The 18,013-nt window shown below is 41.8% G+C and overlaps 2 protein-coding genes across 2 annotated transcripts in view; one reads left to right on the top strand and one right to left on the bottom strand.

Moving 5' to 3' along the window:
- The window catches only part of haspin (histone H3 associated protein kinase), an 11,182-nt gene extending 3,494 nt beyond the window's left edge, over positions 1-7,688 (bottom strand). The window contains exons 1-11 of the mRNA XM_005741115.1: positions 7,204-7,688; positions 6,627-6,785; positions 6,310-6,465; positions 5,520-5,657; positions 3,714-5,415; positions 2,214-2,358; positions 1,959-2,110; positions 1,636-1,821; positions 1,137-1,222; positions 890-952; positions 710-801 (exon numbers count right to left, since the gene is read on the bottom strand). Coding sequence (XP_005741172.1) covers positions 710-801; positions 890-952; positions 1,137-1,222; positions 1,636-1,821; positions 1,959-2,110; positions 2,214-2,358; positions 3,714-5,415; positions 5,520-5,657; positions 6,310-6,465; positions 6,627-6,785; positions 7,204-7,361 — 3,037 coding nt within the window. The 5' untranslated portion in view covers positions 7,362-7,688. The remainder of the gene's footprint in view (positions 1-709; positions 802-889; positions 953-1,136; positions 1,223-1,635; positions 1,822-1,958; positions 2,111-2,213; positions 2,359-3,713; positions 5,416-5,519; positions 5,658-6,309; positions 6,466-6,626; positions 6,786-7,203) is intronic.
- A 3,349-nt stretch (positions 7,689-11,037) lies between these two features.
- apbb2b (amyloid beta (A4) precursor protein-binding, family B, member 2b) overlaps positions 11,038-18,013 on the top strand; it is a 51,067-nt gene continuing 44,091 nt past the window's right edge. The window contains exon 1 of the mRNA XM_013912908.1: positions 11,038-11,429. The gene's annotated coding sequence lies outside the window, so the exon portion shown is untranslated. The remainder of the gene's footprint in view (positions 11,430-18,013) is intronic.

Below are 18,013 nucleotides of genomic sequence, written 5' to 3'. Positions count from 1 at the left end.
CAATATGCTTTTTGTGACATTTTTATTTGGTGGTGTGTTGTGTGATTTGGGGAGCACTGATCTAATGATGTGGGGGGCATTTTTTAGGGCCACTTAATATCTACCAAGCATCATTTAAACACCACTGACCACATCCATCCCTTTTTGACCAGTGTACCCATCTTTGATGGCTGCTTCCAGTAGGATACACACTATGTCACAAAGCTCAAATCATCTCAAACTGCTTTTTGTTTTTGTTTTTTTAAACACAACAATGAGTTCACTGAACTGAAACAGCCTCTAAAGTCACCGTATTTGAATTTAATAGATCATGTTTGGGATGGGGTAAAACCAGATTCCCATCATGGATGTGCAGTTGATAAATCTCCAGCATCCATGCAATGATGGCATGTGGATACGGCCAAAATCTCTGAGGAAAGTTTCCAGCATTTTGGTGAATCTGTGCCACAATTAAGGTGTGACTAAAAAAAAATTAAAATCTATAAATGTACAGCTGGTCATAAAGAAAACAAACAAACAAACAAAAAAACAACAACAACAACAACAAAAAAACAGCAAGTTGGGCAAGAACTTTTTTAACATTAATAATTAAATTAAGTTGAATCTTAGTTAGAGAGAAGTTAATATAGAAGTAAGTTAACCCCTAACCCTAAGAAATACACAAAACATGTTCTTGTGAATAAATTATAATGAGCTCTGTCTCACTGACCTGGTCTGTCATTCTCTGAGCCTTTCTGTTGGTCAAATGTGTCCCACGCTTTCAGGAAATCTGCAGGGTAGCAGCCTTGAACACAGTGAAGACTATGGGGAGAAAAATAGACACAAAGTCACATTAAGACTCAAAACTACTGAGGCACTAACAGAAAAAAAGACCAAAGAAAATACTTACTCTTTGAGTCCAATAAAACCATGGGTCTGGTTGTGCTGCTTCTCTTTGAGGCTGCTCAGCTCCCTGGTAGAAGAAAACAAAACAAAACAAAACACACAAACACTGCTCATTAGAGCTGTTCAGCTGGAGTACTTTGATGTGGTTCACCATTAGGTATCACTGTACTGAAACATACAGACCTTATAAGCTCTAGCATTACAGCAAATTGACTGCATATAGTGAGCAGTGTGTACCTGCGGTTACTTACTTAGAGATAATAATTTCATGGAGAATCTCTCCAAAGGTCTTCTGGTCCTCTCCGTTCACCTTCTCACTCCCCTCTACTGGAATGATCTGAAAATACAATCCAGGGTGGGACTTCTTGTGTTGAACGTTTGCAGTTTTTTCAGTAACATTAGTGGTTTTATTTTTGAAGCACATTATAACTCAATTGGTTTATACTACAAATTACAGGCCTGTTCCCTGCCCTTTTTAGTTCTGAGCCATCGTCAATGCCCCCTTTGTGTTTTCATTGATTCATTTTGGCCTCCTGAGCTTCATGTTGAAGTATCTTTGCTCCCTTTTCGTTCTTTTCTACTACTTAAAAACTATAAGACCAGCTCAGGATCAGAAAAGGGCCAGAAAAGGAAAAACAATGCACAATATTTACCTTCTTTGATACAACTCACATCTGTAACTCTCTAACAGAGCTCAGTCAACGCTACACTTCTAAAACATGTTGTTCACATACACTCAAATGTGCTTACTTTGAGGGCGACAGTGTCTCCTGATTCGTTGTTGGTGGAGAAGACTTCCCCAAAGGTGCCCTCTCCAATCTTCAGACACTGCTTCATACGCTGGGGGAGAATGCACTCTTCCCAGGGCAGAGGCCGCTGCTGGCCACATTCAGCATACACCTTCTCTGCGTCTGACAGGTCTGCGTCTTCACAAACCTTCAACAACAGACAAGTGGGAGGAGGTTACGTGCATCCATAGCCTGGATGTCACGCCATCAGGTCTAACGACCCAAATGCAAAGTGCAGAGAAACCAACAGAAAGTCTGAATATATAACTTATGTGCGTTTAATACCAGGGAATGCTGGCCCAGCAGCTGTGACCGGAGCCGCTTGGGGAGTGGCGTCCGTAAGGGTGTGGTAAAGAGATCCCGACTGAGATCAGCAGTGTCCATCCTCCCAGGAGAGCCCGACGCTGATAGACGTAAACTCCTCGGAGTGAGCAGCACTAAGGAGAGGGAATGAGGGGGTGGGGGGCAGAGAGAGAGTGTAAGGACTCTCAAAGTCAAACTAAAAGCTTGAAATCCAAACACCAGAGTGTACATCATTACCCAAGCCTTTGCGATGAACAGAGAGGGCGGCTTTGATCCGGCTCCAGGTTTTCGTGTTTGGTGTGAAATCAGCCAGCAGGGATGAGAGGTTGAGCCGACTTGCTTTCACCGGGGTGGAGAAATTCATGGTAGAGCCCAAAAACTCCTACATATAGCACATACAACAGGCTTTAGGTTAAATGACTTAAAAGCCTTTAAATGTTTGATTAGTGCTCGGTGGATCGTGACAGAAAAACTTAAGAGTTAACACAGATCTGCTCTGTGATCAGAAATATTCTGCTTCTTCACTTACGGGAAGAGTCAATAGCTTAATAGTTTTTATGAGGTTTGGAGATCAAATGAAGTAATCATTTGTGGCACTAAAGGGACAATTCATCCACAAATTGTATATAGATTATTTTCATGCTAATTTGCCCAGTTTTGGAGATTTTGGCTGCATGGACATTTGCCTTCCTTTGAATATAACCAAACTACATTGCAGCTACATAGAAGCTTGTGCTCGCTACAGTGTGAGAGCACCTAAACATTATATGCTTACCCATCACCAGAAATGTGATGTTGGTGAGATGCAGGATTTCTTTATAAATACAGCACACTGAGTGCAAAAATAGGAGATACTGGTAAGCTGGAAAACTTGGAAGCCAATTAGAATCTTTTGTCACACCACATGTTCAACATCAAGAATAATTATCTGGTCACTAGTTTCGTTGGCATGTTTTAACTCAACTCTGGTACAGGCTGAGAGAGCAGACACCCCCTCTGTCTCTTGTAGTGGTATTGAGTGGTGTCTGTGTGTGTGTGTGTGTGTGTGTGTGTGTGTGTGTCTGTGTAAAATAAGATGGGGTCAAAAAGTCCCCCTCTAAACTCAGTCAGAGTCGGCTTCTTCTCCCACAGTCGATCACCTGCTTCCATCTCATTCCATCTCCACTCCTCAGTCACACTAACCCTCTGCATGTCCTCTTTCACTACATCCATTAACCTTCACTGAGGTCTTCCTCTTTTCCTCCTACCTGGAAGCTCCATATTAAACATCCTTTGTCCAGTACATCCACTATTACTCTGGATAAATACAACATAATAAAACCAGTGCTGGTACCAAAAAAAGAAGATTTTTCACAACACACAGGAAAAGACCCAGGGAAACCGAGTTAATGATAAAAAAAAAAAAAGGCTAAAAAAATAACCCTAAAAACCATAAATTTCACACCCGAGCCTCAACTCTTGTGGCTCAGTAACAAATACTTGTTACCATCAAGACATCGGGAAACCAAATGTGCAGGTTAATTAGTGCAGCTGCATCTGATTAATACTCTAATAGTCAGCATCATTTGTTGCAAACTGACTGGAGGGATTTACAGAAAAGCAAAAGCATCAACTTAAATGGTAACTTCAACAATGAACCCATTAACCATCACCTTCATTATCCATCCGGCGCTGCTGAACATGCGAGCCTACTGTTTCAGCTGTCCTTTGTTCTGTTACTCTGAATTTGATTCTTACCTTTGGTTGCTTGTGCTGTGAGGGGATCATCTCATTGATGCTACAGTCCGCAGCCCTGCTCCTGATCATGTGCGTGCTGGCGTTGCCTTTGTTTTTCCAGCGGCTCACGCTCATGCCGCTTACGCACGCCTTCCTCGTCGTCCCAGGGCGGTCTGTGGATGAGCTCCGCTGTTTCTTTTCCTTCTGAGCCACGGGCATCTTTTTTCTCTTCTTTACAACTTCTCTGTCTGAGGCGTTCTCATCCTCAGAAGTAGTCAAACGTCCGTTCTTCACGCTAGCTTTCGAGGCAGTCGTCTCTTTACTGTCATCGCTCTCCGACAAGTGGTCCGTCTTTGTCTGGTCGTCACTAGCTGAGTCGGGCACATCTCCGGCTGGTTTTAGCAGAGCACCTTTGGGACTCATAATTTCTTTCAACAGTGACAAATTTACTCTCTTTATCCCAACAATAATGTTATCTGTTAGACATTTCTCCTTCAGCCCTGCTGTGAGATCTGCTGCACATTCTGTCTTGGCTGATTGTGTCTTGCCCGAATCTTCCTCTGTCTGCTTTGAGAAGCCTTTTAGTTGCTCTTGTGACAAAACCAGGTTCTTCATCTGGACTGAACACCTCTTAGTAAGACTTTTACTCTTTGCCACTATAGCCTCGCCTTCCACTGTCTGCACGGTGCTGCTGGACTCCAAATGTGTGCTCATTATAATCTCAGAGCTGCTGTCTGTGTGATGAATAGACTGAACATAAAATACCGATTCTGACTGCTCCATAGGTGATGCGGCCGAGTGTTCGGCTGACTGCTTAGAGTTAACTAATGGAGAAATGTTAGTGTTGCAACTCTGACTCACTGAAGCTTCTTGGTCAAAACTATTACGGATATCATTGACTGTACCTGATGAATGAAGACAAAATGATGCTTTTAAAGACTCTGACAGATCGACCGCTTCACTGCTGTCCACGGGCTGTTTGTTTGTTTGTCGGCTGTGCAGTGAGCTTGAATGTCCCAGACAGGATGAGTAGGTTGTTTCACAGCTCAGCTCAGCGAACAAGTCTAATCTCTCCAGCGGCACGGTGCAGCGTGTGGACAAACATTTCTCCTTCAGCGTCTCGATCAGCCAATCTAACCCTCCTGCTGCTGCAGATACAAACTGACTGCTGCTGCCACTGTCTGCAGACAGCAGATTTGCACTCTGTAATTCGCCTTCATTTTTAAACTTTGATTCACTTCTTCTCTTGGGCTCTGAAAATAAATCAATAGATGGTTCTATGTGGTCAGGTAGGTCTGTGTCTGTCTGCTGGCAGTGAAGCGAACAATCTGGTGGGGAGACTATGCCGTCTACTGACATGGATGGAGGAGTGCAGGACAGATTGTTGACTGAAAATGGTTTAAGCTTCCCGCGTTTGCTGAAGGATCCTGCTGACGGTGTAGAGCAGAAGATGGGTTTCCTGGGGCAGGGTCCAAGACTGCAATCTGCCAACTCGTTGAGAGATATCTCTCGGAAGGGAGCGCTCATAGAGTTCTCTGCACTTGACGGCCCCAATGTCGGAGGCAGTTTTCTTTTCCTGGAAGACCTGCTGTAAGGAAAGGCTGTAGAAGTGAAGTCATCTGAGGAGCTGAGTATACTGACAGATGCTTTGGGGACTTTGGGTTTAATCGCAGCGGCTCGTCTACGTTGGGTTACAAAGCGGCCTGCAGAAGATGGATAAACACTAGAAAGCAGGAGAAGAGAGGATGAGAGCTAAAGGTTACTGCAAATAATGATGACATTTCTGTTCAGGCTTTTAACAGAGCTCTTAAAGACATGAATGCTCACTTTGAGTTTGTCCTCATTTTATCTGAATTTCTGTGGCCTTTTAGTGCAGACGTTTCTTCCTCACTCTCCGTGGTGACAGGAACCTGCTGGCCCCTCCGCTTCATCAAAACTCTGTGTCCAGACACAAGCCGGCTCGTCCTGATAACGGGAAAAGACACAAATCATTTCACAAACAGACAAATAAATGCAAAAGAGATGCTTTAAAAGTTGTGAATGGCTAACAATAGTCACTCACTGCAAACCAAACGCTGAAAGTGCTGAGGTAGAGAGTAAAATAGAGAGAGAGTAAAGAGAGTAAAAAGAGAGAAGTTAGGCAGAAACAAGTCAAAGTAATGCAAAACATTTTGTATCAAAAAGCTTGCTGATAGAAAACTCACAACTCATTTTTAATCATTTAAAAAGTAGTTCCAGCATCTCAAATGTAAAGATGTTTTTCTCTGCATGATTATAAATTTGAGTTTGTTTTGGGACTGCTCTGGCAAAAGTAAGTTTCACTTGAGACATCTGTTTAAACTCTGAGAGCAGCCAAAGTGCAATTGTCAGTATATTTTTTTACATTTGATATTGATTTAGACAAGCAGCTCAAGAGCTGACTCTGCAAACTGCAGCTTTTGGAATACATTTCACAGAAACTGCTGAAAACTGTTTGATCAGCCTTCAGTTTGCCAGAAATGTCAAACCTCTGCTTACATTCACAGTTGTGGTTATATTTAATAGAACCCCAAAACTCTCAACATGCGTTGTCATTTTAGTAATGTGTTGTTGCTTTGTTGTTTTTAAATGCCCAGACCTGGTTGTTTTGCTCTGCTGAGTTAATACAGAAGGAGGAGGTGGAGCGAGCATCCTGCTGTTCTCCTCATCGCTGCTAGTCTCCGTTATACGACATATGGTCTTTCTTTTGGCAGGACGCACTGCTCTACGACTGGCCACAGTACTCTTCTTCTTTCTAAGGAAGGGAAAGAAATGGTGTGGACCACTCACACATACAATACAACAAAAAAAGCAAACTACTTCAAGGATATTTTTCTAGCCTAAGATAATCTAATAATTCAAATGCAGTAATACTGACTGCAATGCTATTTACCATTTATTACAATATTCACAGACCTGGCTGTCCTGCTCTGCTGAGCAGGTGGAGGGAGAGGAGGTGCCTTCTCCTCATTGCTCATGTCCTCTTCATCCACACTCTTCTCAGTCAGACAAAACATTGCTTTCTTCTTGGCAGGACGAACGGTTCTTCCAGTCAAGGCGTTGGTGCTCTTCTCCCTGTTAAATGAAAAGCAGATGAAGCAAAGAAGATAGTCAGGCTCACAATCAGAGCAGGAAACTGATTGACAACTAAACTGTACTTTGCACACGTCCACAGGGGGTTGTTATGTATGTACAAACTGTTGATTTACTCTACATTTTTGCCACTGTTTTAATTAGCTACAGTTTGGTGTATTTAAGATATTTAACTATATTTATTTTCATATAGTAAAAATATAATAAAACGAATCCTTTATAAATATATTAATAACTAAAGACTTCAGATCTGTATGGACTGGCATTTCTGTGGCTTCCATACACACCAATATTATATTTCTTATAAGCTAAAACTAAAAAGTAGCTGCACAGTTTTTGTGATCCATAATGTAGAGAAAATACTGAAAAGACGGTTTAGTAAAGAAAATGATAAACATACCTTATCCTCTGAGGTTTGGACGGCTCAAAGACGGAGACATCCGAGGAGGACGGGGTGCTGTCGAAGGCCTGCTTGCGGTCTTCAGGTGAGATCCAGGCGGACACCTTCCGCCTCTGTTTCCCGTACGTCTTCAGATATAGCGGCTTTACTGGCTTCATGTTTGACTTCCCAGCAACAATCGTGCCAAAAGGTAAAACTTTTATAAACTACAACTGGAGTTTTACCGCGGCTGGAGCACACAGGAGTAAGCCACAGTCTGACAGGTTTATATATCGACCGTTGACTGTGCAAAACCACCAAACCACTACAATGATTTTAATAAAGCGTAACCGAAGAACTAATTCTCAACTAACTCAAGCGTAATAACAGTTTTAGCCTGTACCCATGGTTGCTAGCTTTATCTTTTTCTTGTCTTGCTAGAAATCGGAATAATCCAACCCGCTTCTTGTTCAAACTGCTGGAAAACGGTGATTGGTCTGCAACTGTTCGGTGGCTTTATCACAGCGCCCCCTGGAGGATTGGAGTAATAGCAGCAGGCGTTTATATTAGTTGCAATTTTTCCTTTTTGCTGTCCTCTTGGCCAGGTTTCCGGTGGAAAAAACATTTTAATTTCAGTGAAACTTAAATATATAAATATAGTATATATAAAAAAAACTTTGCAAAAACTGAATGTAGCTTCTATCTTGTGACAGGAATGATGTGATATCACTCATGAGAGATATGTGTAAGATATGATTCACAGATTCACCCGTGTTTCATCTTGAAAGTAAACATTTTCCTTAGATTAGTTAGATTTACATTACTTAAATACACTTACTACATTTCATGTAATGGAGGCTACTGGCGATTTGGAGCCCATGCCAGCAGTTCCAACTGGGGTTATTTGCACCCAAATAGTTAAATGTTGCTGTTGGGTAGTTAGTTACTGCTCCAACAACAGGTAGTGGGAAAACGTATTGTCTCTGTTTATTAATCCTCAAAGCTGACAGTAGATTTTTTTTAGCATAAATATTTGCTAAAGTAAATAAATAATATTTCCGTTTTTCCACTTTGATGTTTGTTTGTTTGTTTGTTTAGATTTTTTTTTTAGTAAAATCGCCAACATTACTTTATTTTATTGTTAACCATGTAAGCGTTACTTTCTTTGTGAAATCAAATGATCAGTTATAAATACTTGACACAGTGTGTCACAAAATAACTTTAGAATAAAGACCCATTTATGTGATTTAGTTTGGACTAATTCAAAATGCCTAAGTACCACGTCACACAGTGTAGTAAGTAGATTTCACCACCAGGTGTCATAATTTTAAAAGAATATTCCCCAAATTTGGTCTATGCTGAATGACACCATATTAATTTTATGATTAAATAAATAAAATAAAGTTTTGTCTTTATTTGTATTATTCATATTAAGGGTGCAACATAAAGCGCTCACTGCAAACTACAACTCATAGAAATGTTTAATTTGTAAATGTTATCATGACCAATGGATAGCAGCAGAGGAAAAGTCAAAAGCAACCTGTTAAATCCTCTAAATACAGAAATGTTTCACTTCACGTGTTGACTCAAACATAAACTCCAGCATACATTAAACTCCACATTTCATAGACCCAGCGTGGCTCCAGCCTAAACTGGATTATGCCCACTTAACTTTTATTGAATTGAACTGATTTTTCTTTTTAAATTTGTGTATGTGCTTATGTATTATATTTTTCAGCCTTAACTAAATATGCACTGTTGCCAGATCTTATATGGCATTCATTTGTGTATATTATGAAATGTATCTTAAAAATTGCCAAAACCAAAATGGTATAGCCTACGTATAAGTATGTTCATTTCACACAGTCAGTTTTTGTTTGTGGCTCAACTGTTGCACAGTTTTGCTTATTATCAGTACAAACGGCTACAAAAACAGGTTTATTTACACTGTACTTGCAGTAATAGTTAACCTTTTGAACATACTTGAACAAGCAAATATTAGATTTTTTTTCTGCACCAGTGCTTGGATAAGGGGATCAAAGACACATAGACATTTTGTACTATTTTCACAGTTGAAAAAAATGAAATAACAGTTTAGTCACATAGAAAAGGTAAGTACACCCCTAACTTTATCATACCTTAAAACCATAAAGCTAGTGTGTGAATCTGGGAAAGGATTTAAAATATAAACAAACAAAAATTTCCAAGAGCTGAGGATTTCAAACAACCTATAAAATTCAGCCCAAGAGCAGACTGCTTGAGGCTTAAAAGTGTTTGTATCTAGTAAAAATGAAAAGAATCTACAATAACATGGATTTGCCACTAATTTGACCTGCAAGGAGAAAATCTTCACTGTTCACAGAGCATTAGAGCAAATCTGTAGTTTGCTAGTGAAAACAGACAGACAAATCAAAGAGGGAGGCCACAGCAGCAGTAGACATTTTTGAGCTTTATAAAGAGAAGACTCTAATACCTACTATTAAGCGCGGATCATATCTAACAGTGCTTGCAGATGTCCAAGGGAAATTGCTGATAGCTTCATTCAAACAATTATCATTTCCACATAGAAGAAACTGATGTTATAAACTGGTATAGTCGAAAGCAAAGGTCCAGACTTAGATGCCGTTGAAGTGCTGGTTGTTTGTGCATGTAAGGAAAACCAGCTTCTGATGCCAACATGTGCAAACGTACATAAAAATTCAGTATATATGGCAAAAACAGAGTTTGAACAATTTAAATAAGCTTGTCAATAGTCAATAATTGGTATGACACCTTTATTCTTCAGCACAGCCTCAACTCTTTCAGGCAGCTTTCTTGTCATTTCTTTAGGTAGTCTTAGTTCTCCAGGCTTCTTGAAGGACATTCAAAGCTTGTCTTTGGATGTTGTCTGCCTTTTGTTCTGTTCTCTGTCAACATGATCCCACAACACTTTAATAGTGTTTAGGTCTTTGCTCTGGGGAGGCCAAACCTTGACTGATAGTTTCATTGGATGTGTTTTTCTATCCGAGTGTGCTTTTATTGCATTCGCTGTGTATTTGGGATGCTTCTCGTGCTGAAAAATAAAGCTATATAAAGCCCCAATTGGCATTTTATATGACTTTAACTAAAGATATGAGAACAAATTGTGTGTACCTAAAGATGTGTTAAGCGTCTTAACAAACAAACAAACAAACTGAAAAATTTCAGGTGCAAGATCTGAACTGAAAAAATAGGGAATAAGCAACCTATGTCCAAAGGAAAACTCTGGAAGATCTTCAGAAAGAAATTAAGATGTCTCGAGACTTTTGCACAGTACTGCTTATACAGTAATTTCCACATTATGCTTGCTTATTATTATATTATACATTTTAACCTATTCTCTGCAGTTATTCCTTCCCATCTCGTGTGTTAGGAATAATCATGCTTTCTGTCGACATTTTCATTGTCACTTTTTTTTTGGACAATGCTTTCCTAACCAACAGTTCATCTTTCCTACTGAAACCTCTTGATTTAAAGCTGCCAGCAGGCATCACAGATTAAAGCGCTAATATTGAGCCGCTCTCTGCGTAGGCAGTAAAAACAGAGGAGCGTTTGCTTCCGGAGCAGCGTCCCCCGGTTCCCCCTGCCGGAGACCAGCGGCATCTGGGAGGGAGGAGAAAAGGGAAACAATCCGAGAACGGAGGGGTGGAGAGAGAGAAAAAAGACAGGAGCTCTGCGAGGAGTACGTGAACCCGCAGGAGAAGAGGTGAGTGATGTGGTGTGCCGATAAATTTCGCTTCAACGCAGGGACTTGCGGTCGTTTTACGTCTCGTTCAAATGAAAAACGGGAGTTAACTTTTCCCGTAATCTTCCCCGGGCGACGCAGTGATTGGCATCTGAGGGGCCCGCTGTGTTACAAACGGTTGGCGAAGGTGGTGGTGGTATAGGAGGATAGGCTGGGGCGGCAGATGAGGGGAGGGGGCATTTACGGGACCCAGGGTATGCTTCTTTCACTTTATTGTCACGTATTTTCCCGGTGTCCGTGGACGAGCTCTCACACAGCTTTCAGGGAGTCACACGTTCAATGCGCAGCCGTAAACGGAGCACGGTCGCGGGCAAGGCAGCTGCCGCTGACTCCAGCTTGACTTTTTAACTCAGCCGCTGTGTCGAGGGGACCGAAAAACAGGAGAACCGTCCGACGGTGGACACAACATACGTGTAAAATAACCTTTGTGGCACCTAACGGCTCTTAAACGTGTGTCGTGTTCATGCAGAGGGCCTAGGCTCAGGTAAGAGACGGGGGAAACTGTCCAATCATCCAAACTTGGCCAACCTCAAGACAAAAACAAGGCTTTTTTTATGCTTCACACCCCTAAATACCTTCATATGAGGCAACTAGCCAGTTTGGTGCATTAAGCTAAGTCAGTAAGATATAATATTCATTTCGGCAAGTGACCAAAATAAAATAAAAAAATCAGAAAATTTTGAGTAAAGCCTAGATTGGTGTTTTTATCAGTTATTCGTGGATCAGGCAACAATGTGACCTTCCTCACATCTTCAGTTGTATAGTAAATCATTTAAATTTAAGATGATTGATCCAACAAGTATCAGTCTGTCACTCCAACAGTGGCTTAAACCTTTAATCAATTATTAATTTTCTGTTTGGAACTAATTAGCTGACAGATTAATTCAGCCTGCGCCAGTTTTCTGTCCTGTGGTTTCCATCCAGAGGTTGGAAACATTCCCATGTCGTGCTCTGTTTACAGCAACAATTTAAGTAATAAAAAGGCTCATTGTGAAACAAACAGGCATAAAGGGGGTATTCTCTTCACTTAGGCATATTACATTGAATAGTGTGTGGGGCTGTAGGCCATCAGAAACCCCTGGGAGCCCAGTCAGGGACTTACAGTGGTGCTTGGTCCTGGTTGGTTGTGGCTAGCTAATCATTTCCAGCCTTCCTCTGGTTGTTTCTGCCAGAGCTCCCTGAGAAGATACGGCTGTTTGTTTTATGCAAACATGGAGCCACTTAATTGCATGTTTATGTTTTTGCGATATAAAGAATCTAGAGGAGGACGTGAATAGCTTTCCTGTTTTAATTTTCTTAGAGGTAGGGAGGAGAAAGAGAGAGGGGAGAGAGTGAGAGTTTGGGATATGTAATGATTGTGCATAAACACCTAGAGGGAGCGTCACTGTTGACTCTTGTGGTAAGACTGTAAACGCTCAGGACACAGTTCATGTAATATATTGCAGCCTATGAGGAGAAGGAGTGCTGAAGTTGTTGACAATAACACCAATTGTCAGAGGACCCGATTTCTTCTTTTAGAGTGCACCACTGAGGTTTCACTGCCAGCCTTTCTCTCCTGGCTCTGCTGTATTTGTTTTGCATCACATTTGCACTGGTACTTGCTTACTGTTGTATCTGTTTCAAAGGTGCAGTCATGTTAAAAAGCCTCATGAGTAAAGCATGCTTTGAGTCTGATCTAAATATCTTCCCAGTTCTCCCTTTTCCTGCCTTTGCTTCCTTTTTTTTATTTTTTATAAGCACTTTGTTGGTAAACAGCTTGTGCTCCCTATTTTAAGCTGTGGTTGTGGCGGTGTCGGTTTGGTGAGTTCATTTGTGCAATTGCAAAACTGAATGTGTCACTGGCTGTACCACCATAGTAGAAATGGTGCACTGTCATCCTCTGCCTCGCCTCCCTCACTATCCTTGCAGCCTCTATACCCTGCTGTCTTGCTTTTCATTCAAACCTAGCCCTTCTATGCAGTGTGTGTGCGTGCGTGCGTGCGTGTACATGATGTCATTGCTAATTGCTCAGGGCTTTTGGGTTTGGGTTAAGTTGGTTTATATTCTGCTCCTCTCTGTGTTGCCAGCCTCTGTCGTCGCTTCATCCTCCTTTTCCCTCGTCATTTTCTCTCTCTCGCTCCTTTGCCCTCCCTCCCTCCCTCTTGTAGCATTTCTATACAGCAATCAGGAGTTGCTGAGTGTGGAAAAAGTGACTCGGACATTTATGGGTCGAGTTTTGGGCCAAGCACTGCAGACTGTTCCTGAGTGCGTCTTTGTTTTAGCTCTGGTAATATTTGGTATGAGCTCCTCGCTTTCAAGATGCCAACTCATCCTCAAAGGAAGGCGTGCTGCTGCACGATTTGGACACATGCACAGAATGCAAGCGCAAGTCGGTAATGTCTCGTTTTTATATGAAATGAATCAACACATGGCACCTGACCCCTGAAGAATCAGGATTTTAGAAGTTTAGCAGTTTTACAGTCAAAGAACATGAGATGAATGTCAAAACCTTTTCAGCATTTCTGACCCTTAATAATTTCATGAAATGTTGGTTTCAAATCAGTTTTACTGCAGTGTAAGGGTGAGGTAAAATCTTAGCGTTATATTCTGAAGGCAAATTTATTTTTATTTTGTATTTTTTGATTCGAGCATCAGTTCTGCAGCATATATCATTGTTGCACTGGCAAAGTTGCACTTGGGTCAAATTAAGCTTTAGCCTGTGGAAGTTCTGCTTTTCTGTGAGGCAGATAGGAAAGGATGGGAAGATGGAGTAAGGTGAAAAGCATGCAGGAAATGATCTGTGGTGGCCTTGCGGCATATTGGTATCCCACTCAACCCAGGGAGCTAAACCACCTCCCAAAGGTCTCGATTTTAACCTGTATTTTAATACCAGGCTCATCCTTAAGCTGTGTGAAAATGATTTCTGAGATAGTCATTTTTTTTGTTAATGACTGGTATCTGTGAAAGAGTGTTCAGATATTCCATATAATAGCTGATCAAATGGCTTTAGGTGCTGAAGAAGATTTTCAGAATCCTCATAAAGTGAACATGCATGGACATCAGAGACGGTCTGTTTGTTTTTAGCCCTTTATGTGGCTAGTTGTTGTACTTTTGGGATTATAAGGGCTAAAAATGCAAAAAAAAAAAAGATTTTTAAAAAGAGCAAAATTTGAGGACCTAGTATGTAGATAAAGTTTTGCATGCCTTCATTAAAAATACTTGAATCGTGTGATGGAGGGGCTCAGGTGGGCATTTCTGTCACATTTGGTTGATTGACCCTAATCCAGGCTGTCACCTTGCAAAGCTTTGAGCACAGCCTAAAATATGTTTCGATAGCCGCGCTAGCCACAGTCCTCAGCAGAATGGGTGCAGTTGTTGGAAAGACGATAAAGCTGCATGTGAACGATCCCGGGACTTTCTTGCCTTGCAGCACCAACTCGTTAGTCTGTGTGTGGTCGGGGTCATGCACAGCAGCTGACGAGAAAGCGTGGTGAAAGTGTGCGTGTGTGTACATGCTTGTGTGACTGAGCGTTTCTGCGTGGGTGTGTGTGAGCAATCAGATAAAGAGTTCGGAGATCCGCTACCACCACCCTTCTTCCCTTGTGTAACAATACTTCTGGTCCGCCCCTGACCAAACAACTGTTTGTGTGTGTGATTTTTAGTCGTGTGTGTGTGTGGTGTGTGTGACCAGATTGGACAGATGAATGATGAATTAAGGACAGCAGAGAGTAGATTCATCCCAGGCTGTCATGCTGGCAGGATAACCATGCTATGATTTGTTTGTGTGGATTTATGTGTGCTGCTGGGTCCGGGAGACTGTATGTGTGAGTTGTCAATCTTTTTTCAGCATCTCATTCTCTTCACTTTCAGCCCCCTATCGATGCCTCTCAATAGGGTTATTGTGCCCACTGTTAGGCAGGCTGCAGTGTGTGTGTGCGTGCATGCGTGTGTGTGCGCGCATTGTTGTTGCAGGGAGCAGACAGCCGTGAGGTGTGTTTGAACAGGGAAGGAGCACAGAGGCCCTGTTCATCCTGCGGGGTGTGAAGCCAGATGATAGGGCCCCCTTTTTTTCCTCATCTTTCCATCTGTCCGTCTGTCTCGCCTGTTTTTTGACAGCTTTTCGCCCGCATGCTTGCTCCTCATCGCCGCCTTTTCCCCCTCCACTTTTTTCCGCTTTGTTTTCTTTTCTTTTTTTTTTGTGTGTTTTTCTGTTTGTGTAGCGTGTCGGCTCCTGGCAGCCCTCGGCGATGGACTGTCTCCTTGCTGTCAGAGCGCTCTGGGATCGGGTCATCAGTATGCACGTTATTCTGCCTCCAAATTACCTGAGGATGAGGCGAGGATGGACAGGATTTCTACTTTTGAAAGGGGGGGGGGCTTTTTCTGCGACTCTCCTGTTTATGTTTCTGTTTCTGATGTTGTCTTTTCCACATGGCTGCACTTTCCCCTGTATACACCCATCAGTTTCAGTTCAGCTGCATAAGGGTTTTTTCTTCTTCTGGCTTTTGGTCTGGCGTTCCCTTCTCCCTCCTCTCGCCTCCTTTTGGCTTTTAAACAAACACACGTGCACACACACAGTCATATGATATGAAAGTGGCTATAAAGGCCAGAGCCCCAGGTGCTACTGTAAATTGGCCTACTTAAAAAAAAGTTCAAGGATTTGGGCTGTCTCTAAACAAGGATTAAGAAGTGATAGAAGTGAGAGTCTGGACTCCATGTCTCAAGGACCACTTGGGTAAATGGACAGGTGTTTCTCTGTTAGCAGGTAATTGGATTTCATAAAGAATTTTTAGGGGTGGGGGAAAAAACGTGAAGGGCTTGCCAAGCAAAATATTTGCAGTGCACTAATAATAGCAAGCAGAGCTGAAATTAGTGCTTTAAGCATTTAGCCTGGAGATACGATAAAGAACGAAACATTCACATATAAAGTACAACATTTGTGCAAAAATATGTTAAGCCCTTACTGTTTCCCTTGCAAATTGGCACAAATCTTGAAAATGATTGGAGATCATTTATATGTTTGGTGAAATCAAATTGTAAAAATTTAGCGATAGAACAAACAGCTCTGTAGCCAGAAGAAAACACTTATCAATGAGGCTAACTGGGAAAACAGGTTTCAGTTTGCCAAGGAGCATAAAGATTGGACTGTGGAGGAATGAAAAAAGGATCACGTGGTCTTATGAGTCCAGATTTGCCCTGTTCCAGAGTGGTGGTGCATCGACCATCCCTAGTACCTACCATGCAAGCCTGTGGTTGCAATTTTCATTGTAATTTTTAGGTGGTCTGTGTTCAGAAAACAAGGTCAGCTGACTACCTGAATATACTGAGAGCCCAGCTTTTTCCATCCATTTGTGGCACAGGGATATTTTAATTATATTTGACAGCGCCAGGATTCGTTGGGCTCTAACTGTCAAAGAGTGGTTCAGAGAGCATTTTCACACATGGATTGGCCACCAATGAGTCCAGACCTTAATCTCATTGAAGAACCGGGATTTGCTGAAGAAGACTTAATGTATCGGTCTAACTCTCATCATCAGTGCAAGATGTTGGTGAAAAAGTGCAAGTCTAGATGGAAATAAGTGTTGTAACATTGCATAAGCTTATAATGGAACAGTGGATGTGTGCTGTCATCAAAGCTAACACAGTCCAACAAAATATTAGTGTGACTTTTTTTTTTTTTTCAGACCAGGCAGTGTATGTTTGACGCTGCTGTTTTCAGTGTTCAGTAGTGACACTGATATGCACAGTGAATGTATAACATAATAGTAAATGTAAAATAGACACAGGATGCCTCTTGAAAAAATTGACTTATCGTAGATCATAGTCGAGGCCTGCTTCATCACCTTCCCACTGATGCTTTAATTGAAAACTATTTCTCTGATGCCACTCGATAATGCAGGTCACTCGATCCCTGAAAGTGTATGAGAAAACTAGTTTTAGCCAAATATTAGGTCTTCTCTACATCAGCTGTGTGCCAAGATCAGCAGCAGAAGGCAACACTGATTTTGTTTTTTGTTTATTTTTTATCTGTAGGGGTTTTTCAGCTGGTTTAAAATCCCACAGAAGAAATGGTAAAACTGCCACGAACCCTTTCTTCCATCTTGATGTGGAAGGGCAGAGCCTGTAAATTCCTGTGTGGTGAATGCACAGGATGACAGGTGATTTAAAAGTTGAATCATGTGTGCAGTCATTGTGGTGGTGTTCTTTTTGTTTTTTATGCCTACATCATATCCTGTGGTGGGAGTATAAATAACCGAACATCTGTGGTAAGGATGTGATGCGGTGCCAGCCTCGTCTCCATATCTTTACTGTGATTCATAAAACCGCAGTTGCATTTAAAACAACTTTGTATTGGGGATTAAAATTTAAATTAATTGACTAGTGTCGCTTTGATTAACCACACAGTGCTGGAATTTGCTTATTGGCTTTGCACTCACTCGTTAGAATAAACGAATTGGCGGCCTCGACCTCTGTTTGCTCCTAACAGGGGTGGTGCAGAGCTGGTCCACCAGTTGTGGTTTAGCTAGCTTTGTCATCCCCATCCAAAAGCAATATCTAGCAGGAGAAGAATGGCCTGCTTAAGCTGGGAAACGACAACGATAAGCAGTACAGAGACAGAGGGAGAAAGAGACAGGCTTTGTGTAGGAGGAAGAGGTGACAAGAGCCAGAGATGGGGTGATTTAAAGTATTGGAGACGGAGCAATCATTGCAACGGTGTCTGTAGTTTCGTTGGCAGTGACGGGACATTCCTTTTCTGATGAGTCACTCGCTCTGATCCACCAACTCTCCTCACATCTTTGACGCTAGTACCCCGTTGCTTTCTCTCTCATTTTCTGAGTCTTTCTGTCTCCCTTCCTTCCTTTCCCCCCCCTTTAATTTGGCAAATAAAGGCCGAGCCTCCAGCCAATCTGATCACACAAGGCTGTGATATTAATACAATCTTGTGGCATTATCATGCAACAGCTTGACACAGGCTGTCTAATGAAAGGTGAGATAACAAGACTGTGCTGAAGACACACACACACAGTTTGATTAAGTGCTGTGCCATTTGTGTCTAGACTTCCCTGTCCTCTCGGATGTCCTGTCACATTT

Source organism: Pundamilia nyererei, unplaced genomic scaffold (genome assembly GCF_000239375.1).
Source record: "Pundamilia nyererei isolate P.nyererei 1_Seehausen unplaced genomic scaffold, PunNye1.0 scaffold00107, whole genome shotgun sequence".
NCBI lineage: Eukaryota > Metazoa > Chordata > Actinopteri > Cichliformes > Cichlidae > Pundamilia > Pundamilia nyererei.
This window is presented reverse-complemented; position numbering and strand designations above follow the sequence as displayed.